At 42.4% G+C, this 24,365-nt stretch overlaps 1 protein-coding gene across 1 annotated transcript; it reads left to right on the forward strand.

Moving 5' to 3' along the window:
* The first annotated feature begins 808 nt into the window (after positions 1-808).
* On the forward strand, positions 809-22,810 carry mybbp1a (MYB binding protein (P160) 1a). Its single transcript, XM_050041441.1, has 27 exons — positions 809-1,035; positions 2,339-2,434; positions 4,430-4,513; positions 4,606-4,680; positions 4,875-4,982; positions 5,178-5,368; positions 5,625-5,792; positions 6,070-6,187; positions 6,997-7,286; positions 7,364-7,474; positions 7,561-7,686; positions 8,306-8,503; positions 8,807-8,915; positions 9,400-9,493; positions 10,766-10,929; positions 11,318-11,437; positions 11,675-11,848; positions 12,715-12,888; positions 13,098-13,255; positions 14,046-14,180; positions 16,429-16,519; positions 17,259-17,390; positions 17,489-17,557; positions 17,651-17,764; positions 19,648-19,749; positions 19,855-19,979; positions 22,200-22,810. The coding sequence occupies exons 1-27, from the start codon at positions 859-861 to the stop codon at positions 22,555-22,557; spliced, it is 3,861 nt and encodes a 1,286-aa protein (XP_049897398.1). The 5' UTR covers positions 809-858; the 3' UTR covers positions 22,558-22,810.
* Positions 22,811-24,365: the final 1,555 nt, after the last annotated feature.

Consider the following 24,365-nt stretch of genomic DNA (forward strand, 5'->3'; position numbering starts at 1 on the left):
TATTTGTGGAAACTTTTATATTTATACAACTAATATTTATTATAAATATTTATATTTAGAATAAGTATAAATCATTTCAGTCAATTTACTGAACATGTTAAACTATAATACAAACAAAACATAAACAATAAAAACAAAAATAAACGGAATCCTCAGCAACAAATAAGCAACTCAAATATTGTTCTTGTTTGAAAAGGGGTAAAAAGCAAAAACGTATCTGGTCCTACTCCGCTCTTATTTTTTTATATATTAATCATAGAAAATAAAAGTTCAATTTACAGCCATTGGTGTGAATTGAACTTTTATTTTCTATGAATATTTCGCACAAATAATATGAAGACAAATCTATCAGAGTACTTTTGATACTGTAAGTTCATTTTGCTGATTAAACATAAGGACTTCTATTTTAGTAACAGTTTTAATTCAGGACTTTTATTTGAAATGGAGCATTTTTAGTTTTACTCAGTAAGTACGAGAACATTTTCCATTATTTATCATAATCATTTCATAATATCTATATTTATGTATTTACTAGAATATATATATATATATGTATATATATATATATATATATATATATATATAAACACCTTCCAGAAATAAAAAAATTAAAAAGTAAAATCCAAAAAATAATTTACAAATATAAAACGAATCTAAAAATACACAAATTCCACAAATAAAAAAATCTGAATACATTTAATTAATTTACAAATAAATGAAAAACCTTTGTACATAATCTTCCCAATAAAGTTTTTGGTGAAGAAAAAAAATGCGGAAGTGGTGACCCGGAAACAGTATCAGAGGCACGTTTTCCTCCTGCAGCAGCAGCATGTACAGCAGCAGTGTTGGTGTGAGGAGATGTCTGTAGAGATGGTGGAGCTCTCCGTTAAAGCACCGGAGCCGGTCCGACCGGCCGGGATCCTCCAACAGAACCGGGTCTTCCTGGATTTCTTTTGGGACTTAGCCAAACCGGATCAGGAGGTCCGACTGAAGGCGGTGAAGGACCTGATCCAGTACCTGAAAACCAACAACAAGGTGAGGACAGTGACTGAGAGGCTGTGTGAGAGCACAGCGTGGTTAAGTTAAGACGGGAACAGTAGTGTTACAGCTGTGTATGTCAGCAGTGACCCAAAAAGTACTCAGATCTTTTAATAAGCAGAAGTAGTAACACCACAGTGTAAAAGTACTCTTTCACAAATAAAAGTCCTACATTCAAAATCCTAAGTAAAACTATAAAAGTATTAACATCAAAATAAACCTTAAGCATTAAAAGTAAAAGTACTGAATGTGCAGAATGCCCCAATTCAGAATAATTTATATTATATTATTGGACTATAAACATTGAGGCATTAATGTGTTCCTTTCAAGTCTGATACTGCTGCTCTTTCCTGTGGCACACTTCAGGGCTCTGTCTTAGATCCTGTAGTGTTTACTTTATACATGCTTCCACTGGGTCAGATCATTAGCCAGTTCTCAGGTATATTATATCACCATTATGCTGACGACATTTAACTGTATGTCTCGTTTAAGCCTGATGACAAACCAACTTGCTTAACCTCTATAACTGTTTGATTGCCATCAAGGTCTGGATGTCAAACAACTATGAATGATTAAACACAGACAAGATGAAGGTTCTGATAATTACTTCAGAGAGTACAGTTTCAAAGGTTGCCCACAGTATTGGGTCCCTTGCGTCAGCTATCCAGTCAAATTTAAGGAACAGTGTTATTTTTTTATCAGGCCATGCATTTTGATAATCAAGTTAAGTCATTGACCTGTACTTACCACAGGAATGACACATAGTAAGTAAATATATTTCACCACTGGTTGTTAGTGGTACATACAGTGTAAATATCATCAGTGGTGGAAGAAGTATTTTTATTATTTACTTAAAAATAGGAACCCTACACCATTAATGTAAGTTAGACATAGGTTAGAGTGTTGTCACTGAAGTATTGTCACCCTAATACCTGAAGTAAAAAAGTAAGTGTACTCATAATATGTCTTATATCTTATTATATAATCTGTGTAATATAGTATAGACATGTACAAATATATTTACTGTCTTATTTACTTTTTGATAGTTTAATCTATAACAAAGCATCTTAATTCACAAGCTCGTTATAAGACGTGTAAAATGATTTGTAATTACAGCTGTAAGATAAATGCAGAGTAGACAGTGGAAAAGTAGAATAACGAGGACATACTCGAGTAGCTCAAAATCGTACTTGAGTCCAGTATGTTGGAAGTTATGTTGTAATCTATCTGAATCGTGTTATTTATATTAAATCTGTGTTATGGAGTGTTGATGATGAATGTTGCTGTCTGTGCTCTGCAGGCAGATGAGTTGGAGTACACCTTTAAAAGGCTGGTAGACGGACTGGCTCACACACGAGAGGCTGCCAGACCTGGATTCAGCCTGGCTCTGGGACAGGTGAGTGAAGATGACCACCGAAACCAGTATGATGAGTTGTGGCGAGTCGTGACCGTCATAGAACATCTACAGAGTCGGGCAAACAGGCTGTGTCATGGTTATTCAGTGTCAGCATTCATAGATACTTCAGCTACATGTTTAAGGCCCTGGTGACATGTTAACAGATATTTTCAAAAACTGATATTTTCCTCCTTTATTTAAAAAAAAAAAAAGATCTGTCTACATGAATTTCATTTTTCAAGAATGTCTGCACACTAGAACACAAAAAATGACTCCAAATGCTTGCCAACGTCAGCTGTCTGCCACATTCTCCCCTCATTGTGCAGTAGGTGATAAAGTGTACAGGCTACATTACCTTTTTTTAAACACCTACTGGAGATCTCATCATCACCCACTCCCCACTGATAAAAGGATAAAGGAGCTCACTCAGAGATCCGAGTGATGCTCTGGACATGTGAAAGTTTTCCTTCCACTCCTCATCAACAACAATCCCACTCTGGAAATTGTCCCACCATCTGCTGGTTCGACTGGTCCTGATGGTCCGGAACTGTTGTTTCTGGCGGACTTTAAACGCCCACGCTGAGTTGGACCATTGCAAGCAGCAGATGCTTCCATTTGTCTGTGAAGTGATGCAACACTACTAAGTTTAAATAAGACCAAATGGTGCTAACAAAATGTGGACAAACTGGTGAGTTAAGCCCCGTTTCCACCAAACACTTTCAGTACAGTACCTTTGGAACCAACAGTAACCCTTCAGACATGGTACCTAGACCCTCGGTCTGTTTAGTGTTTCCATCGCAAACAGTCCTCTTTCACGTGGACGGGTTGTTGTCACTCACTGCTTCGTCCAGCACTCGCTGTATTTCCTCATAGATTGTGCGTCTGCACCTGGTTTATCGTCCACAGAACGAGGCTGCACGCCGACATTTTCAGAACAAAATACAACAGGCTGCAGTGAGAGTCTCTCTCCATGGGATATTTAAAAATAGCAGCTTTGTGCATTTAGTCCTTCTCAGGCAAGCTCAGGGGTTTATTGTTGCTGCAGCCCACAGGAACAATGCTCCGTGACGTGAATATAAGAATTTATGCAGTTCACGTAATCCGGTCGAAATTCATATATATATATATATGTATATATATATATATATATATATATATATTTAAAAACGCTTGAAGATCCACTCATTACTAAGAGTGTCTGTCATCCAAGAGAGACAATAGAAACTAAAGTTAATGGTCAAAGTTGTCAAAGTGAAATTTAAGGTGTGTTGATGGATTCATGTCATCAACTCATGCATTGAGTAACATAACACGTTAACATTCCACCTTAAAAGTTGCCGGCAGTCGACCCAGTGAATGAAGTTATTTTTTCTCAGACTCCAGCTGCTGTGAGAGGCAGCAAAACATCCTTTCATTTTATAGTTACAGTTTACTAATAAAACTCTCCACAGTATGAACAGTGGTTACATGAGCCTCAAAACCAGACACAACTCAGCCCTGAGCAGAGTGACCGTCCTCTACTGACCAATCAGACTGCAGTGTTCACAGCTCCACCTTTTAGTACCAGATCTGTGTGCTAGGTACTCCAACAGAGGGGGGACCAAACATGGGGACGGTAAGGAATGGTTCTGTTGGTACCATCCACAACTTTTCACAGTGGAAACAGAAAAAAAAGCGTACTGAACTGAACTGAACTGAACAGGACTGCTCGGTGGCATTAGTGTACGCTGTTGCTATAGTTCCTGGCTCATGCTCATTACACCAGCGATTCCCAACTGGTCCAGCCACAGGTCCAGATTTGTCCTCAGTCAGTAGTTCAAGGTCCACACAGTTTAATACATTAAGCGTCATACTTGACTTGTGTTTGACCATGTTGTTAAGCTAGTTTGCTGTCTCTGTCAAGTGACTGTCCATTAGTCACTCACTCTACAGCAGGAAATGGCACTTCAAAATAAAAGCTCTGTGCTGGAAATGACATGAGTTTTTGTTCTTCAGGTCTTAAGCGCCTTTGAAGACGTCTCCCTGCAGAGTACACTAGACAGAATCAAAGCAAAGCACAATTTGCAGGCAGTGAAAAAGGTGAGTGTTTGACGTTTTCTCTGTCGACTCTAAAAGCTTCATGAATGGGTTTTTTAAAAACATCAAGGTCTTCTCTCTTTTTTGTTTTTCAGAAACTTTTCAGAAATGCTTTGTTTGGAAACTTGTTTGGCGTCCTCGCCCTTCAGCAGTCCGGCCGCCTCTCCAAAGTAAGCGCTCTCACCACGATTCATCGTCTCAGATTTTTGTGTTTGCAGGATAAATAGAGATTATGTCAGAACCAAAACTTACATGTTGTGTGCATCAGTGAATCTACAGCTGCACACTGTGATGTGTGTGTGAAGGTTGTTGTGTGTGTGAGCTGTAGTGTAACATGGTGTTGGTCTCTCTTGTGTTTCTGCAGGAGCCCCAGGTGGTGTTGGGATGTGTGCAGCTCCTGCAGAGCCTCGGCCAACACAGACAACATGTGAAGGACCTTCCCACTAAGACCATGATGGACATCCTCAACGAGGTGACAACTTTATAATGACACAGCGGCCATATCACTATAACCATAATACATACACATGCATCTTGCACAAGGAGTTTAAGTTTTATCTTTTACTTAAATCCTGAATTCCACTTTTAGTAGTTCGATTCTTTCATCTCTTAAAATACACATCCACCCACTCTGTTCTTAAACTGACGTGTGTGTGCGGTCCGTCAGATCCCAGAGGAGGTGTTCCAGGAGGTCCTGCTTGGCGCCCTGCAAACTGACCTGGCATCAGCCTTCAGCACTCCAGAGCAGCTGCAGCTGCTGCTGGTCGCCCTGCAGCGTTTCCCACAAACCCTCAAACCCAAGAAACTCAAGAAGCTGCTGGGCTCGTCGACCATAATCAACGCCGACAACATCCCCAAGTAAGAACAGTCAGTACCTTTACAGGCACGTTAAGTGGAGCTACAGTTACAGCTCGACTAAGCCATTCAATTGGACTACTGTCCTTGTCCCAGTATACAAGCACAGGAGGGGAATCCATTTATTGACCCAAGTATGTCTTACTACTCCAAGATAGGTAGAGATATGCCCCCTTTCAGCTTGTTTAAGTATGCACCAGTTTCCCTCACTACACCTGCCTTGTGGAAAATCTAAGCAGCCTGTGATGTCGTCTTGCAGGTTGACAGAGGTGATAAAGATGGCGGCCCAGTCGGTGAAGAAGGAGTGTGTCCTCCCAGCGGTGGTCCTGGACCTCCTGAAGCTCTCACTGAAGGAAGACAGCTTCCAGCTCTTCTGGAATAACGCCATCATCAACGGCATGCTAAAGGAGCCGCCGGGGCCAGCTCGGTGAGTCCTCACAGGGAGCATCGTCTGCACAGTGGGAGCGTAACAAGGGGCTAAGAAACATTGATCCTGACAGTCAGAGCTGAGGGCATTTCTGCTGAGCGTGCCCTAAATCCTACAGCTGTTGTAGTGTCTGCAGCTTTTATATTCACCTCAGCTGCACACGAAACTGCAGCCTGTGTTTCCTTTAATTAATCACGTCTGTAAATCGTATGTCGTATCGTCTAGGTAACTACACTCTGCTAACATGTTCTCCTGGTGTCGTCCTGTTTGCGTCCAGTTACCTGAGTTTCCGTCTGCTGGGCAGCGCCCTGCCTCTTCTGTCTGTGGCCCAGCTGAAGGAGGTGCTGTCTGGAGAGGTGATGACGCACTACGGGGAGCACGTGGTGTCTGCTCAGGTCAGTGACTCGGTCTAATCGACAGGTTACACTCTTCAACAGGAAATCATCTCAAACAGTGTTAGCATATGCTCTGGTTAACTCAAGTTAACATACAAACAATGTTTTTTTTGCCTTTGCACTGGTGGTAGCCACGGCCGGCGGCATTGTGCTTTCAGGTTCTCTATCTTTTTCTTGTGAACATGATATATCAAAAACACCTGGAGGGAATTTCTCCAAATTTGGCACAAACGTCCAATTTGAGTCAAGACTGAACTGATTAGATTTTGGTGGTCGAAGGTTAAACAACACTGTGACCTTTACTTGTGCATCAGTTCTGTACAGAGCCTAAGCACGTGGCCTACGCCGTTGTGAGCATTTATACTTGTGCGGTGGTGTGTCTATGTCACTCTGCAGTTACACCTCCAAAACACTAGTTGGTGGTGGGGTTTCTGTGAAGTGCTGTAAAGTTTAGTTGATTCAAAACACACATTAAACATCCATGAAGCATCCATGTTTTCACAGACATAGATGTAAACTGTAAGTGCAACCTGACAGGTTTGTGGAGGCACATGAGGCAGTAATTCCACACAGAAGAGCTTGTCCACCCCAAGGTTTGAACCCCCCACACTGGTTTCCAACCAGGAACCGTCTTGCTGTGAGGCAACAATGCTAACACTGCAGCACTGTGCCACTGCCACCTAAAGAGATTTTTAGTTTATATTGGTTAATGTCTCATCCCTGATTGGTCTCTATACCTGTTTAAACCAGTGATCATGCACACAAACAGCAAACTAATATCAATCTCATGCATCATTTTTCTCTCTCAGACAAAGGACCGCTTCAAGCTGGCCCCAGAGATGGAGACCTACGTGTCGGACTTCCTGCAGGGCTGTCAGGACGCCGACAGACAGCTGGCAGTGATGGTGGGCTTCTCCTTGCTGACCAACAGGGGTTACCCGGTGGTGCCGTCGGTGTGGAGGGTGGTGCAGCACCTGCAGCCTGCAGCTCTGCAGCAGTACGTGGAGTGGCTGAAGAACATGTTCCTGCAGCCTCAGCTGGACAAGCTGCTGGATTTCAGCACCCGCAAGCAGAAGGACAGTCAGGAAGGAAAAGAACAGTGAGTGTGCACGCCTGCTGTTTGTTTAGCAGCATGTTGATGTGTGTCGATGGATGTAACTGATTTTCCTTCCTCAGGGGGGAGAACGCCACGTTCCGTCTGAGGAAGTGGATCGTCTCTCGGCTCTCCTCGATCATCGACAACTACCAAGTGAAGAAGCAGGAGGATCTCATCATGGATGTGGCCAGGTGAGACCTGCCTGTAGCTGAGCCATGTTAAGGTCTCAGTGTTTGTTTGAAGAGAGCGCCATCAGCTGGTGTTGTTTCTTTTCCAGGTTTGTGTTTTTCCACGCGTTCTTCAGTGCCAAGAAGGCCTCGGACGACATCCCAGAGACAAAGGGGAAGCTTTCTGCCCCACTGGATGAGAAAACCAGAGGAGTGCTTGTCAATTCTTTCTTTGGGTGAGAGATGAGCTTCTCTGCTATTCTTTGCCTCTTAAATATCAGCTACCATTTACAGCCAATGTAGTTTGCTCCTCTCAGCATTTGTTCGGTCACGCTTCTAATGTTTCTTATGAGTTTATTATCTGGTGTCACAAAGAACTGGCCAAGAAACAACTGATTTTAAGACTTACTAAGCTTCAGTTATGCTTCCTGTACAGATGGTTGCACAGACACGAGCTGACATGGAATTGTGATGAGGAAACGTTTGGATCTTTTATTTTCCCAAACTGCAGGGGTCAGTGAATCAAAATCTCACGTCTGCAGCTTAGTTTTCTGTTTGCTCCGCCCATCTGCATCCATGTAGTTGGAAAATGTGGGATATGCAAAGACCAGGCCCCCAGGAACAGTGTCGGGCTTTGAAGCCAATATTTTGAGTGGTAAAATGCCGAATTACAACTTCCGGGTCTGTCACATGATGCTGTGGGGCCCAAAAAGATTTAATCTTATAGACTTACATTGTCAAAGAGACACCTGTAGATCAGCTAAGACATTTTTCTGAATGTCACAACCCCCTGAGGAATGACTCATTTTACTATTGTGATCTGAACCACTGACTTTCCGTCTGTCCACCCTCCAGACTCCTCCTGTCCATGCACCACCTGCCTCTGATTGAGGACTCGGCTGAAGGCAACCAAAAGCGTGTACAGGGCGTCACAGCCGATGGCACCATGTGGATCTACCACCTGGTTCAGTACGCCAAAGTCCTGCTTAACCAACCGAAACACGTCCAGAGCAGCCAGCCCTTCAGCCCCGAGCAGAGAGAGGCCTGGGACAGGTAGGACGACAGGATGTCCTCAGAGTGTGGCCTCTGTGACTGACAGGAGCAGGACAAGATTAACATACAGCTTAATTATTCATTTACTTCTGATGGAGAGACAGATAATACAGCGAGGATCTTTTTCATGTAGTTTATCATTTCTATAATGAAATAACACTGGACTCAGCAGCTTAATTTTTCTGTTCACCATCTCGTTAAACAAATGAGACACTCCACTGCTACACCAGTGTGTCTGTTTAATAAGTGCTGTGAGGTAGGGCCGTGTTTTACAGCTCCGCCTCTACATGTGTGTTTCTCCAGCATGCTGGAGTCAGTGGCAAACCTGAAGAAGAAAGCAAAGAAAGGCGCGACTGCAGAGAGCAGCGCCTTCCAGCAGCTCTTCCTGTTGGTCGGCATGCACCTCTTTAAGGTACAGAATACCGCCAGAGCCGTGAAACAGCAGTACTGTCGTTACTGCAGCCTTAAAGGGACAGTTTGGATTTTTTGAAGTGGGTTTGTATGAGGTGCTTATCCAGAGTCAGTGTGTTACACACAGTACATGGTGGTCGGCATGCCCCCAGTTTGGAGAAGCAGGCTGGAGTTTAATGTGGAAGTCAAACGATGGACTGCAGTAAAACTTATTTTAGTCACCTAAAAAAAAATCTGTTAGAAGTCGTTAAAATCTAAAACTAACAGAACGTATTGATACATCAGTGTAAAAATGTTGGGGCAATATGACCTCAAATCATGATTAATTGATTGCTTAGCTTCAGTGGTGGTTCTCCTGCCTGCTTCTCTAAACTGGGAGTGTGCCAACTATGGATATGTACCAAACTCTCCCTTTAATTTGGTGTTGTAGTTTAATTTCCAATCAACAAACACTAATCTGCTGACACAAAACCTTTGTCCTGAAGGCCCCTGAAGAGCTGCTGGACATCATGAAGGACCTGCAGAGCTGCGTGGACAAGGCTCAGGAGAAGAAGGCCAAGAAGAAGAAGAAGAAACAAGGTGAGGCCTCATACACAGTGTTGACAACAGCAGCTTGATTCTCACGATGTCACAAGATCATGCGAGAATCCACCTCGTCAGGCATCATGTGTTTGTGTCAATTAGGGACAGAACAGCACTGAAGGCTTTTCTAGATGTTTTCGTTCTTCTTCCGACCGGCCCGTTAAAGATGGTGACAGACAGATGATTCATACAATCACCTGCCAAGTATTTTTAGAAGGTCCTCGCCCTTTTTCAAACAGTTTTTGATGACGACTTCTCAGATGGTTTCGTGTAACAAACCACCTGGCGCGTCAGGTTAGCTGCCTCCATCATCCCTTCACATCTGACTGTTGCACTGTACAGGAGTGGGTTTGCAGAAGAGACAAGCGAGACACCTCCACTAACTGCTGCAGATACGAGACTCTTCTTTAGTTTAGATTAATATCAGCTGTCAGTGTGGTCACTGGAGAGATGAGACCAGTTCAAACTGGATGTCTCTATGTGTTCAGAGAAAACGTTAATCAGTCGTATCACTCTGGGCTTTCATGCTGCTTCAGACACTTTAATATTTTGCAGTTGCCTGGTGATGTAAAAAACCCTGAGAACATCAGTCAACTGTTTATAAGAAGCAAAAAATGTAAAATTTAAAGGACACTGGTTTTAAAAAAAGACATTTGTAATTCAGCAAATGGAGTTTCGAAGCCTAAGTTTGGCATTTTTACCGTCCATGCAACCAAACGCTGACGACTTTTAGGCAACTAAAACGCTACAGTTAACTTTGATGAACTTAAAACACATTGGTATAGCAGCTGTAGCTGTTGCTATTTCAGAGGCCGCTGATAAACAGAGACGGCCCACTTTAGATTCATTTCCTGTATCTGTGTCATGTGAGTTTCACCCCTGGCAGCCTTGAGTCTATTCATTCCAATGAGAAAAGTAAATGTGAGTGCAGATTATGACCGTTTCCTTCGTCCCATAGTCACTGAAGTAAATATTGGACCCATTTTTCACAAGCCACAACCCTTAAAAACATTCTGACACTAGAATTAAATTTTTTCAGATGAACATATCAGGAGAAAATTAACTTTGTTCGAGACATCTCTGTTTTAGCAACACACTCTCATGAGATCTGGCAACAACTGACGTCCCGCTTGGTTGTAACCTTATTGTTTAAAAGACAGGAACTACAATATCAGCTTGTTCTGCTGCCCCAAAGTGGGCAAAAAAAAAAAAAAAGAAGAATTAAAACTAAAGTGTGTTTTTACATGTGTGCTTTTCTCCTTGGTGCAGCCACAGAGCAGCAGGAGGAGGAGCCCGAGTGGGTGGAGGTGATGGTGGACATCTTGTTGTCCCTGCTGTCGCAGCCGAGCCGACACATCAGACAGGTCTGCAAAACGGTCTTCTCCACCATCTGCCCTCACGTTACTGCAGCGGCCCTCACCGCCATCTTAGATGTAAGTAACACGTACAAGGTCAAAGTCAAATTCAGCACCTGTCACTGTCTGTTTAAGTGGAGGATTATAACACTTAAACATAAGTGGGACAATCACAAAGTCCAGTAACTTCGTTTTTCCAGAGCTTTCAGCCAAGCTCAGTTGTGCGTTCAGAGTTTGTAAAGTGTTTGTCATACACAGGTCTTTTATATAAACAGGCTGTTATCCTGCTGCCATGACGACCAGATCACCATCAGAAAATGGATGGACAGACAAATGTCTTGTCGGCTACATGCCCAAATAAAATAAATGAGTGATCTCTCATTGTTTTCAGAGTCACTTAGGTCCCGTGTATTCACTGGAAGCTCTGTAAGTGGTTGTAGTGATGGGACTTTTGGGCCCTGTGTAGGTCCTGGACCCAGAGAAGGATGACGAGGAGGACGCTGCTGTGGTCGTCACCGACGACAACAAAACCCAGAAGAAGAAACCTAATGAGGAAGATGACGAGGACGACGATGAGGAGATGGAGGTCAGATCTTCTTACAGAGTATACAGCAACAGTAATTTCTTTTATTATCAGTAACATGGAAACCCTGGAAAAGTCATGAAACTAGTGAAGGTTATTGAAAGTTATGTCATGAAATTTCGTTGTGTAATGAAACTGTTACAGTAATCTTCCATGGACAACCTGTCACGTACTGTAACCCTGCAAATTTATTTGCAAATTTGTTTGTTGTCCTGAAACATGTGGGTTTGGCTCTTCCAGGAGGAATCTGATGGATCAGATGATGACTTTGATGAGGATGAAGGTGACGAAGCGATGGAGGAAGAGGAGTCAGAGGAGGAGGAGTCAGGGGAAGAGGAGGAGATGGAGCAGGGAGAGGTGGACCAAAATTTCCGTTTGGAGCTGATGAAGGTCCTGAAGCAGCAGAACGCTCTGGTGGGTTTTCAGACGTGGTGTTCGTTTGGTGTGATTTTCCACATCAGTCACAGTGTAGCTGAGGCAGCTCTGTAGCTTAGCACAGTTATAAACGCAGCAGATGTTTCTAGTACAGTCTCCCTTTAGTTTCCAAGTCTTCAGCTTGTATTTGATGTTTCAGAGAAGCACGTCACGACTCGAGTTGAGTACCGTCGACTGCACCTCTGCTTTTATACATTTTATTGTCAGTGTAACTGGAGCCCACCAATATATTGGTCGGATTATTCAGATTTGACACAAACGTCAACTTGGACTCAACAATAAACTGATTAGAATTTGGTGGTCGAAGGTCAAAGTCATTGTGACCTTGCATTCAACTCATTTTCGTGAGTGTAATAGCTCAAGAGGGCCTTGAGGGGGCGCCCACTAGCTCACCTGATAGAGCAGGCGCCTATGTACAAAGGCTGTGGTTCTGCTACAGCGGCCGCAGGCTGGATTCCAACCCCTGGCCCTTTGCTGCATGCCATTCCCCCTCTCTCCTCCCTTCATGCTGTTGCTGTCCTATCAAATAAAGGCAAAATGCCCCCAAAAATATATTTAGGCCTTGAGGGAGTTTCCTTAATTTTGGTTTGAATTTCCCCGTGGACTTAAAAAATGAACTAATAAGAATGTGGTGGTCAAAGGTCACTGTGAGCTCACAAATCAGGTTTTCACCATAACTCAAGAATTCATATAGTATAATTGTGATTACAATTATAATCGAGCTGCCCTTCTGCCTGATTCATTAAACAATGCTCTTGTCTTGTGAGACGCTTCAGATGAGAAACAGAGCAACACGTGTGTCAGATCCCAGTTCACGTTGTGTCTCTGTTGTGCTGTGCATTCAGGCCACAGAAGAGGATGGCAGCAGCGATGAAGACCTGGATGATGACGCCATGATAGAGCTGGATAAGGGCCTGGCGGCGCTGTTCTCAGAGCAGAAGAAGAAGAACCAAGCCAAGAAGGATGAGAAGACAAAAATACAGAAAGAGAAGGCGCTGGTCCGAGACTATAAGATCAAGGTACGTCCTCCTCAGTCTGATGTCAACACTTATAAGAACACTTATAACAGCTGTGTGCACAGTGCAGCTCCAGGACGTGTTTGGCCGACCTTAGCTTAGCACAGAGACTAGACACAGGTGGAAACTGAGAGCTTCGCTCCATCAAAGTGGAAAAAAAAACCTTCTATCAAACTTAAAGCTGTCTCCCTGTCTTGTTTGTCTTGCTGTAGGTGTTGGACCTGGTGGAGGTGTTCGTGGCCCGGCAGGCTGGCAGTCCTCTTGTTCTGGGTTTGGTGGAGCCTCTGCTCACCATCATCGACAGAGGAATGAGCTCCGACAGCAACCAACAGGAGCAGGACTTCCTCCGGCGAGCTGCAGACATCTTCAGGTAACTCACATCGACGGTGCACTGAGCTGCTTCACAACATCTGTGTCTGTCACTGTTTTAATGTTTGATGTCTCCGTCCTTTGTTTTTTTTTTTTTGTGTGTGTGAGTGTGTTGTTGTTTTTTCAGCACGTGCAGTAGATATGAATGCACCAGCCTCTGTCATGGTGATTTGTCTTGCATGTTGTCGACGTGTCTCAGCCATTCTCTTGAGACGTTTTGCAGTAGAATCGTTGTCATTTGTGTTCCACCACAGTGTTGCACATGGTGCAAAACATTTAACCCCGGCTTTTGTTCAGAACATCAGGGAATTACCTTGCATGGTCTTCAGCACTCTTTTTTTTTTTTTTTGGACAAATGTGAGATATGTGTCTTGCGCATATCTGCATCTTTACAACCAGAAACAAGGAAGTGAGTTGTCAGTTGATGTCATGTAGGGTACTGCTATGATTGGTGAAACTCACAGGAAACTGTGATGACAGGTCAACCTGTGTACTTATGTACTTTTTAATCAAAAACAAAAAGGGTTGAGTTTTTTTTTCCCCCAGTATAAATAAAACAAAATTTTAACACTAATAGAATATATTTGTTTTATTTAAAAGGAGCAGTTTATTGACATGTGGTTCCTCTGTGATACTTAGCTGTGAAATTTTAACAGTCAACAACACGCAGCCCAAGAAATGAAGCTGAACTTGACACAGATCTTCCAATAAGATTTGCTGCTGTCAGGCTCAGCTTGGATGATATGTAGGCATTTACTTTCTTAACGTGGCCTGTTTGTGTGATTTTCCAGGAACCAGCTGTGCAGGTCGAAGGTTTACTGCAGGACCGTCGGGGACAGACAGGGGGAGCTCCATGACCTGCTGGACAAACTGATGACTAAATCCCAGAAACTGTCCGACTCCTCAGTCTGCCTCTACTACTTCAGGTACAACTCACTGTTTTTTGTGATCTAATTTTTATTCCCGTCTTTCTTGGCAGAACAAAGTGCAATCAAAGAAATGTACAACCCCTTCCCTTCCCTCCCTCCTCCCATAACTCCCACCTAATGACCGACAGGACTACAGATACATAACACTCAGAAAGGTTCAAGAGTTACATAAAATATGAGATTCAACAGTGCGCATTATAATTAAATTACAGTTGGACACACAAGGATCTTCACTGCTTCTGCTGCTGTGAGTTACATGTTCACTTTGTCCTCTTCAGCCCCGTTTATCCGAGCTGTTGATATTGAATAACGTTGAATAATACCCAGAAAAGGTAGTAACCATTGCCTTTCAGACAACGAATGTGGTGGTTTCCACCGTACAGCGACCATTTTCTTCCTGACAGCACAATACACAGTGAGGAGAGGTCATTAAAAATCAAAACAGGAACTGCTACAGGAATCCTTAGTAACACAAGATCTGTTGATGTAGTTGCTACGCCACTTCAGAATTGGGATACAACATAAAAACATGATTTATTTAAGAACATTTGTGAATGTGTGGCTAAAGAAGAGTCTTCGTTGGTGCCATGTGGGGGGAAAATAGGTCACTGATACAAAGAGAGAAAATGGGATTCATATTAAAGCAGAACAAACAGAGGGTATGACACATAACATGACTGAGTTTCAGTACTATAGCATGTAGAGTTAGAGGATAAAGGATGAAAAATATGATTGTGAGATGTGGTTGAAAGCCGTATAATAGTTTGAAAATGTTCTTACACATATTTGAGACAATATGTAGTTCAGACTTTCCGTGATTCTGAGACATCTCCAGTACCGTTCAAGAGTTTGGAATCAACTGTTATATTGATGTTTCTCTTTCTGTCAATATTTTATATTTTCACAAAGATAAAAACATAATAATTCAGACACCAAATGTGTTATTTGGATTTGAAATAGTTTCAGCCCCAAAAGAAGAATTGAACAATTCAAACTTCCATTCAGTCGATGTCCCAAGAGACCTTTGTACACAGAGATGGCGCTATGTGGCCGCTACGAAGTACCTTCTTTACGCCTCCTTTGCATTTTTACACAGAACCAAACGACAGCAGCATCATCACGCTTCAGCGTGTGATTTTAGACAGCATTAAAGCATCGTGGAATTGAAAGAGGCGTGACAGGCGTGGCATGTAACATGACAGCGTTCGCTTCTAGTGTGACATCAACATGTGCGTCGAAACAATAACAAACAGTTACCGTCTCTGTTATATGGCGACTGATCTTGTCCTCTGCTCGGAGGGTAAGGAGCTCCCGGACCTCATCGTTTTCCCAATTTGGCGACATTTTTGGCTGCTGTTCTTATTATTTGAGTTAGCTGCTAACTGCTGTCAGCTACTTTTTAAGTCTCCCGTGGTGGGTTGCACACGTAACACATAGTCAAAGTGTCACACCTGTGCCACCCATGATCCTGTCCTGCTGGCTGTCCCATTGTGTTTTGGCGCTGTTACTATCTCTGATGCCTCCTGAAAGGTGAGACAACTCTGTCCCTCATTCTGCGATTATACCTTTTATAGAGAACGGCAAGGCGGCGTAACAGTGTGAAATTCCCACCTCGAAGAGGCCGTGTAAACGGAGCTTCTGTTGCATGACATGGGAGAATACTGTTGGAACTTTGATTTTGAATTTGTTTTCCAGTGACCCTCAATTCATTATTGGAACTCAACTGGGCTCTAAATATTTTGGGAAGCCGTTTTTCTTTGGGCCCTCTGCAGTCCATTCAGTGGTTAGATTGAAAGGGGCCAACTGTCTGATATTCCAACAGTGCTAAGAAAAAACAGGAACCTGTTCTTGTTTAAATCTGCACACATTTTGGCACTAAGATTTCCGATTATTTTACCAATGATTGATGATTTCTTCTCCTCTTACTGATCTGTTGCTCAGGGGGATCTTTGTCTCTTTTAGCTCAGTCTGGTTAAACCATTATATCGGGTTTTGTTCTCCATGTACAAAACAAACTCCTTTATACTTAAGTGTTTGTAAAGAGGACTTTTGACAACCTAAAAGCAGGAAAGAGCATTCAGAAATATGGAGTAGTCCTGTCAGACATCTGACTGTACCCAAACAACGATAATGTGCATTGACACGGCAGTCTGTTTCCAAGATGAACGATAAAATATCAGGGCCCCCAAACGTAATTTGTGCCTCTAATGTTTTGTGGTTTGCTGATGTTGACCTGTCCTTGCAGTGCGGCTCTGTACGTGGTGAAAGTGCTGCGAGGAACTCCACCTGCTGAGGCCAAAGACGAGCAGACAGCTGACGGAGCTGCAGCAAATGAAGTATGTTTTTATTTGTCACCTGCCTTAATTCAGTGAACTCGTGATTTCACTCGGGGGTGCTGCTCTGTTTAGATAACTGCACAATAGTTGTTACTCCAGTCCAGCTTTGCACCAGAAAAATTCCAGGTCTGTTCCTGTATTACTGGGTCAGGAAGTGGGTCAGTCCTGGATAACTCAGCCCCCTGTTTTTTTTTGTAGCCAGAGCGTCTTTTTCACACACATATTTCTTGTTTATTTTGATAAGCAATATATCATTTCAGCTATTTTTTTAGTTCCAGCCTCCTAAACTGAATATCTATAGATTTTGGACTCGGTCAGATGAAACAAGATATTTGTAGACATCTTGTTGGGCTCAGAGAAATTGGGATGTGACTCTTACAGACCAAACGAGAAAATACACGACAAAATTTAGAAAAATGATTGTTAGATAACACAAAAACAGCAAGCAAAAAGCTTCATTGTCATTAAAAACAATTACAAAAAGCCGCCTCCAGCTGCTAAAGCGCTTTCTGTGTGATCGAGGCCTCATGGTGGTGCTAGAGGAAAAGTCAGGGTTTCACCAAAGTCAGTAGATTTCATAGGCTGGAGAACATAAATGTGGCACAAAATTTCATGGTTATCCTTTGAATAGTTATTGAGGTATAATAATTTAAGACTTGTCAAAATTTGCATTCACAGCTGTCAGAAAGAAAATCCCTGACGTTGTGTATTTGCTCTTTCATGGTGTGTTTTTGTGCAGCTGAGGTTTATGGGTAACGTGGATGTAGACCGAGTCTCCGCCATCTTCTCTGAGGCTCTGAGCTCCTTCATGGGCAGGAGGAAGAGCCCTCTGACCGCTCAGATGTTCACAGACTTGTTCACCAGATTCCCCGTGAGTACAGCATCACATGAAGTTAGCTCAGGTCACCGTGGAGACAGAAGTCACGTCTCCGCTGGCAGTAACTAACGCAGCTTGTGTGTTATTTCCAGGTTTTGTGTGTGAGGCTGTTGGACCCAGCTGTGCAGCACATCACATCTGGGGTCAGAGTACACCAGCAGGTAAAGATGAACCTCCTCCATCTCAGCTCTGTCTGTTTACTTCATGTGTACATTGGACTTCCTGTTGATGGAAATTGTTTTGTGTGTGTTCAGGGTCAGGCGTGTGTGTTGGTGTTGCGGGGGATGCAGAGCAGGGAGGTTCGGCTGCTGCTGAGCGGCACTCCGTGGACGGAGCTCTGTGCGAAGGTCTCAGGTCAGCTGGTGGAGGTGGGTCAATGCAGCTCTACATCACAGTCCTGGGGTACATCTCAAGGTTAAAGGAACACTTCCTGCCCTCCAAACAAGTGATCACCCCATGTTACGTTGAATTCTTGGTGAATTGAAGTTGTAGCAGTTTAACAACAGCAAAACTATATCACACACCTCATGCAGTATAACCCAAGTCTCTTTTACCCAGTTGTATGCTCAGTACTGTAGACTAGCAGCTCCTGGGCCTGGGCCAGTCCTGAGCGTACGATTGGATAAATGAGACTTGGATTATACTGACTAACAAATTGTGAGAGAGTTTGTAAACGGATGTTTTGATATGGACCCTATGACTTGAATTCATCGATAGTGTTCTCCACTTTTGGATTCTTTATTCACCATGGAGGCATGCAGGAAAAGCACAGTTTTCCTCACAAAGTCAACGTAACCAGGGGTGAGTAATTGATAAATAAATAAATATTTAGGGGCTGAAGTAATCCTTTAACACTGAGCATGCTCCTTACAACATGGCAAACTCAAGCCCAACAAGCAACAACAGATGAGCATATTGACCTGAATGTAACATTTCTTAGTAACCCTAACACAATGTAGTGTCTTTACCCTTCTTAAGGATCACTAAACACCCCATTTTTTAAGCAGCTCGACGTACTCCAGTGGTAACTTACACACATCAACAATAAATGCAAATAACTTTGTTTTAGTGGAGAGAATCATTTTGCCGGGCTTTGAAAAGACGACTTTCCTCACAGAGGTTTGTTTCTGCTCGCCATCCTCAACCTTTGGCTGCATTGCTTCCTGATTTACCAAACTACTGGGTGGGCCAAGGGTCATAATTACAGAATGCAAGTGCGTTAATCACGCATCAGAAACATTGGTGGCGTTAAAAGGAATTTGCCTTAACTCATTATTAACACGTTAACTTTGACACATCTAAAAAACCTTTGCTCTGGGTGCTTAAAAAGTCAGAAGTTGAACACTCCCTGTCCAGCAGCAAACAACTGATAAAAAAAGTTGGCAACTTGCTCCTGAACATAGCTAAAAAGCTGACTTTTTCTCAGGAGCTGGTGGAGACCAAAAACGGAGCTAAAAGGAGAGTGAATATTGGACGTTGATTTGTAAGACATAACCGAAGACCGACTCAGTGCCTGTCCTCTCTTTTTAAATTTAAAAACTCTGTAAACCTCTGAACAGATTAAAAGTCATTTTTCTATGTGTAAAATAACATGAGGTTTTAACTACTCATCAGTTCTTCACTGTTAGCAGAGACATTCATCATCATCATCATCATCCTTTAGGCTTCTGCAAATTTTAATTATAATGTTGTAGAGGGTTTATGAAATTGCATGGTGCTGTGATAAATGATGATTAGAGCCTCTCGCTGACCTCTGTGCGTCCACAGGACAGCTGAGGGTAAACACATACATAATTACATGCTTCAGCAATTCTTCACCAAACCACATCACCTCTGTGTCGACAAAAACCGACCTGCCAAACAAACAGCAAACTCCTCTGTAGAGTTAACTCCAGGTGCCAAAACTTTCCTTATAAATAGTTTTTATAAGGAAAGTTTTTGAGCTGCTTTACACAGGATGAATAACTGATATACAAAATATCAGTATTCCTTTAAATGTTTGTACTGCTTATAAATGCTAAATGGGAAGACTGACAGTGAGGCATCACCAGCTGCCGAAAATGTCTAAATGTCATCTTAATAAAACTATTTCTATGTCCTTTTCTGGGGTCGAAGACAAAGTCATCACTTGGACAGTAAATACATGATTAATATCATATCTGTCACATCAGAGGTTGTTGGCAGTGACTGGATCAGCTGATGATGAAGTCAAGCTGACTACCAGTCTAACCTCAGTGTCGTCTCCTCTCAGAGTCTCCAGCAGGTCGGTCAAACTGAGAGCAAAGTGGTGAAGGAGAAGGTGTTGAAAAGCCTGGAGCTCTGTCAGTTCCTGGTCAAGCACGTTCAGCAGCAGGTAGGTGTAGGCTGCGAGTGTGAGGATGAAGTCATGGGAGGGAATGTGTTGCTGTGGTTTCAGTCCAGACTCATATCTCTGCTTTCTGCTGCCTGCACTGTGTAGAAACTGTCAGTGGACCTGGAGCCCCTTCAGAAGGCACTGCAGTCTCTGACCGGCGTCATTGCTTTCAAGAAGACGGGCAAGCTAGAGGACACCTACTGGGCCGTGATGAAACACTTTGGAGTCATGTGAGTCACTGTGGTGTGAGCTCTAGATGTGGAGTGTGTGTTTGCGTGCGCAGAAACAAGATTAGTGGGAGGAATCAGGTTATGCAGGTAATAATCAGGTTTCTGTAAAATCCTCAGACACATGCACCAGGTCAGTAATCAGATTTCCTTCCCTCGTCCCACACATAATGTTGGTACCATGACTCACTTATATTAACCTGAATTAGTGAACATGACTGTAAAGATACATCCTCAACGCTCCTCTTCTTTTATTGAATGTCATGCATGGGGGCGGAACTTCAAAAACAGTACATAAGACAAACTGAGAAGTCTGCACACATTGACTTATAAAGGAAACATCCGTGCATTCACATTTCTGGCATAAATCACAGTGTCCAGACTTTCGGTCTGTCTTAACTTGTATTACAGATAAATGATTCCTATTTTCTGTCACACAAGTCGTGTATAAACACAGCTGAAGCGCTGTCAAAAGCATGCCAACCCCCTAAACCCACGCAAAGATGAAGAGGACATCGGCCATTCAGAGGCCTAAAACAAGATATTACAGGAAGGCGACCTGGAGCTGTGACCTCTGTAGCGCCTTCTGACGTCTCTGTTTAGAGTCCTCAATCTTAGTCCAACTCAACAGGCCCTGAAAAGCCCAAAAGATTGGGCCGGGTTTGGGCGGGTTAAAGTGATAGGCAGATTCAACTTATGGCGCCTCTGTTTAGAGTTCTCAATCTCAGCCTGAGTCCAGCGGGTCTCGAAAAGCCCAACAGGTCGGACCGGGTTTGGCCTGAAAATGTGTGCTGATTGGCCGGGTTGGGTAGGGCCTGGGCTGTGGATTTTTTTTTTGTTTTTGTTTTTTAGAATTAGAAAATAAATAAATACATAAATAAAACAAAATTTAAAGTGAAATTTAAAATCTATATTAAATTTTGAATTTAAAATGTAAAATTCATGTAAAAAAATTATATTCAAAAATTTAAATCCAACATATATCGTACATTATATATTAATTGAATGATTGATATCATCTCCCCTTTCTTTGGCTGTAGCCTGGTAGCTCCTTAACTGCTTTATCAGCAGCGGACAGCAGCTCCCTCTCCTTCTCACCCTGCAGGCAGGGACAGAAAGAGAGGGAGCAGCCAGGCTCTGAGTTGGACTCTCTGTCCTTCCTCTGGCCTGGAAATACAGTGAGGAGAGTCGGTGATCCACCGAGCTGGTTCATTTACCACTGGAGACAGGCGTGGCTTGTGCCGCCACACAGCCAGTGTGTCCCAAGCGTTAGAAGCCGACTAGTGCTTTTATGAGGGGTCGGGCTTGGTTGGGCTCAGGCTCAGTATTTTATATGAGCTTTAACTCACATAGGTCGGTTTGGCTGTAACTGTACATTTATGTGTAAACATATAAAAAGTCCTGTTAACAAAGTTAGAATAGCACTGTTTCAGTCATGTCCACCATTGCATAAAATGTTGCCTCATTTGTGATGCCTCACCAAGCAGAGACCGGCTCTCCAAGAAAGTCCCTGTTTGAATGTCAACACTGAAAACAGTTTCATAAAATCTTTCCCTGGATGGAGTTTTACAAAAGATCTATTTTCAGTGACCTAAAACACAGTTTGTGTGGATGAGAGGCCAAAATGCATCGAAAAAACTGCTTTCAAATGTACCCTTGTTCATGAGGACTAAGCCTCAGTTAGACTTTGAATTGCATTATTTTAGATACAAGGATGCATCTCTGTGTGCTCTGCTGTCACAGCCATACTGTCATGTGCATATACAAAAGCCAATTAGACACCCAGTAACATGTTAATGTGGCCAAGAGATTGATGTTCTCCAGGAGAAATCTAGCAGGGAAAATCAGGTTTCTCTAATCCCTGATAACCTAAAGAAGGTTTCTTGCTTCAGAGGTGTTTAGGAAATCAGATTTCTGCAGAGAGTTGAGTGTAAACCAGTGACTTCAGTGCACGTTAAATCACTGTTTCCTCAATTTGTAGCAGCAGTGTAAGGTTTTTAATATATCTCAACTAGCAGCACCAGTGTGTCCTCATTGTACAGATGCGATTGTTTTCTCCACCATTATGTTATATATTTTACTATTCAGTTCATTAACTGCTACAAAAAATTATTTAACTAATAAATAAACACAGCTCCATATAAATTGTTGGCTTTAGTGTTCTCTCAAACAGTGTTCTCTGAAACAAATTAGTTTGATTAAAAGCATTTTATTACATTTTAGGAAACCCAAAGTCGAAAAGACGAAGCCTGAAAAGGAGGATGGCCAACGGCAAGTTCCCAAGAAGAAGAAAGGTTTTCTGCCAGAAACAAAGAAGCGTAAAAAGCGCAACAAGCCTGTTTTGGAGCCAGCAGCGGCGGCGGCGGCGGACAACTCGACCTCCAAAGACAAAGCGGGAGCAGACAAAGGACAAGCCAAAAAGAAACATGACAAGAAAACAAAACAGAAACGACCGGCCGACGGCGCCTCGGCTTCTCAGCCCAGCCCAGCCAAGAAGAGCAAGACACAGTCTGACAGCAAGGCAGCCAAGAAGAAGAAGAAGAAACAGAAGCAGAAGAAAGAGGGAGGAGGGCAAATGTAAAGTGGACACTAATATTTAATGTTCATTTCCTTTTTAATGAGGCCGTGTTTTCGTCTGTTCAATTTTTCTACTTTCCTGGTTCCCAGTTCAGTTTGGACAAAATGAAAATATCAACATTTCCATATCAGATATGATTAAACACACTGAAAACTTAAGATGTGTGCTATTTGAATTAAGATGGATTATTTTTCTAATGTGTGAATGCTGTTAGAAAAAATGTCTCCAACAATAAATTCATTTCTCATCCTGTAAATCCATCACAACTCTGCTCCCATTTGAGAACAGTTCTGTCATCTTTTTATTCAGACCATTTGTTTTTTCATTGAATATTATAGTCTCCATTGTTAATTTTGATAAGGTTGATTAGTCTGCTGTTACAGTCAGGGTTTCCTTTTTAACCTGCCCCTTTAAGTTGTCAAAATTTAAATATATTCTAAAAATACCAGAATCAATCCCCAGGGTGCTAAAACACCCAAATTCTCAGGAAAGCTCTCTTTTTGTTAAAAAATCTAACCTGGATTCACTTTAAACTTGACGTATGTTTGTAAAGAAGTTTTCACCAGCTGCAGAGTAAACGGAGGTAAAATATACAGCTCAGCTTTTTACTAACTTAACACAAAATAACAAGGAAAAATATTCATATGACCATAAAATCTACAAATCCATCAAACTGTAAAATGTCAGTTGGCTTTACGCAGACCAAAAAACCTACTGCAGTCATTGATGATAATAATTGTGCTCCCTTTAGGTTTCATTAGCATTTTGACATCTTTCATACTTTCGTAGGATCGATGTTAAATTTTGGTTGGTATGAAAATCAGGTTGACAATACTTTAAATGTCTTTTAAATATGACGTTTTTTGTATGTTGGGTATTGTTCCCCATACGTTACGACTAAATGTTGTTTTTCTACGTCAAGATGACGTCAGACTGAGACATTTGGAAGACGTAGCATTTTGGGTTACTTAACAACATAACTTAAACCAACATATCAGCCTCATCTGTTGACTCTATCCTATGTCAAATTGATGCTGGCATCAGATGTTATCCTGACATTGCATTTTGGTCACCGGATGTCACAACCCAACTTCAAATACAGTTGTCTAATGACATCATTGGCCAGCTGGGTTTAAAGAGCTGGGCACATAAAATTAAACGTGCAACAAGTGTCTTTTGGGCGGCAGCGGAAACAGTCGCACAACGCTCATGGAAGTGGCTAGATGGTAACCCTAGCTGCTTCAAAATATTTTTGTTTTGCTGTTTTATGGTGTGACAACACTGTGGTTAAGGTCTGGTTAGGGTTAGGGAAAGATAATGGTTTGGTTTAAAATGATCACCTGAAACTCAGAACATGAAATCTCATGAGAGTTGTCGCAGAAACTTTTACCAAAACTACAGGATTTTAAACCAACACAATCTGTAAAAAATCTGGGTGTGATTTTTGACTCTGAGCTCTGTTTTATTCCACATATTAAAAACATAACAAAGGCAGGTTTCTACCACCTTAAGAATATAGCCAGAGTCCGCCCGTTTCTCTCTCAGGCCAGCACGGAGGTGCTGATGCATGCTTTTATCTCCTGTAGGTTAGATTAGTGTAATGCCCTGCTCTCTGGTCTTCCCAAAAAGAGTATCTCAAATCTACAATTATTACAGAATTCAGCTGCACAAGTGCTGACGAGGACCAGAGGGCGGGAGCACATTACACCAGTTTTAAAATTGCTACATTGGCTCCCTGTGCGCTTCAGGATCGATTTTAAGGTTCTTTTATTAGTTTTTAAATGTCTTAAGTTAGCCTATAGGTTTTAGTT

Source organism: Epinephelus moara, chromosome 3, assembly GCF_006386435.1.
Source record: "Epinephelus moara isolate mb chromosome 3, YSFRI_EMoa_1.0, whole genome shotgun sequence".
In the NCBI taxonomy this organism is placed as follows: Eukaryota; Metazoa; Chordata; class Actinopteri; order Perciformes; family Serranidae; genus Epinephelus; species Epinephelus moara.

What these genes read in the sequence shown, in the direction of transcription:
- mybbp1a (XM_050041441.1), top strand. Translation starts at nt 859, where the DNA reads ATGTCTGTAGAGATGGTGGAGCTCTCCGTTAAAGCACCGGAGCCGGTC. An exon ending in TGATGGACATCCTCAACGAG is followed by an intron (nt 4,983 to 5,177) that starts GTGACAACTTTA and finishes GCGGTCCGTCAG; the next exon opens with ATCCCAGAGGAGGTGTTCCA. An exon ending in AGCACGTGGTGTCTGCTCAG is followed by an intron (nt 6,188 to 6,996) that starts GTCAGTGACTCG and finishes TTTCTCTCTCAG; the next exon opens with ACAAAGGACCGCTTCAAGCT.